At 39.3% G+C, this 618-nt stretch overlaps 1 protein-coding gene across 1 annotated transcript in view; it reads left to right on the forward strand.

The window, feature by feature from the left end:
• T265_08176 (hypothetical protein) overlaps positions 1-618 on the forward strand; it is a gene marked incomplete at both ends in the record, with an annotated part of 30906 nt that overhangs the window by 8861 nt on the left and 21427 nt on the right. Inside the window, one exon of the mRNA XM_009173901.1 lies at positions 163-391. Coding sequence (XP_009172165.1) covers positions 163-391 — 229 coding nt within the window. The remainder of the gene's footprint in view (positions 1-162; positions 392-618) is intronic.

Here is a 618-nt window from a genome sequence, read left to right on the forward strand (position 1 = left end):
CAACTATCAATGATAACAAACTTATGCAAGAAAAGTGAAGTCGAGAACCTGAGACAGAATAAATTTACATGAAATTGAAGGAAACTATGAGCTCCTTGTCAAAACTCCAAAGCCTGCTTGCGTAATTTCAAAATTCTTTTTGCCACTATTCCTTTGAAATAGCCTTGTGCAAGCACAATACTGGCACGATCCGCTCAAAGAAGAAACGTATAGAGAAAAATGCCAATTCCTTCCTGATATCAACCAAGAAAGAGTAAGTGCAAATCCAACTGGGTTCGCTGAAATTTCACAGCTTATCAACTCGACCTATCGCGACAATTTACTGAAGGTGAAGCATCTGGTACTGGTCAGGTTCGCAGATGACACAGTTTTGAAACCAAAAGAATCTGAAGTGAGTTTGCTGAAGTTCTGTAACCTTTTCAAGAATTAACTTCGTTTGACTCGTCACTTAAGATAACTGGGTCCCAGCCGAAGATCAATCACGCAAAGAACTTATGAACAACTATGATTATTATTAGGAAGTCTTATGGCTTCTTCTTTGGACAATGGGAACTCCACTATTCTGACTGACAGCTCCACACCGAATGCAAGTTAGTGAAGTAGTATTTTACGCCTTCG

Source organism: Opisthorchis viverrini, assembly GCF_000715545.1.
Source record: "Opisthorchis viverrini unplaced genomic scaffold opera_v5_211, whole genome shotgun sequence".
NCBI classification, from domain to species: domain Eukaryota; kingdom Metazoa; phylum Platyhelminthes; class Trematoda; order Opisthorchiida; family Opisthorchiidae; genus Opisthorchis; species Opisthorchis viverrini.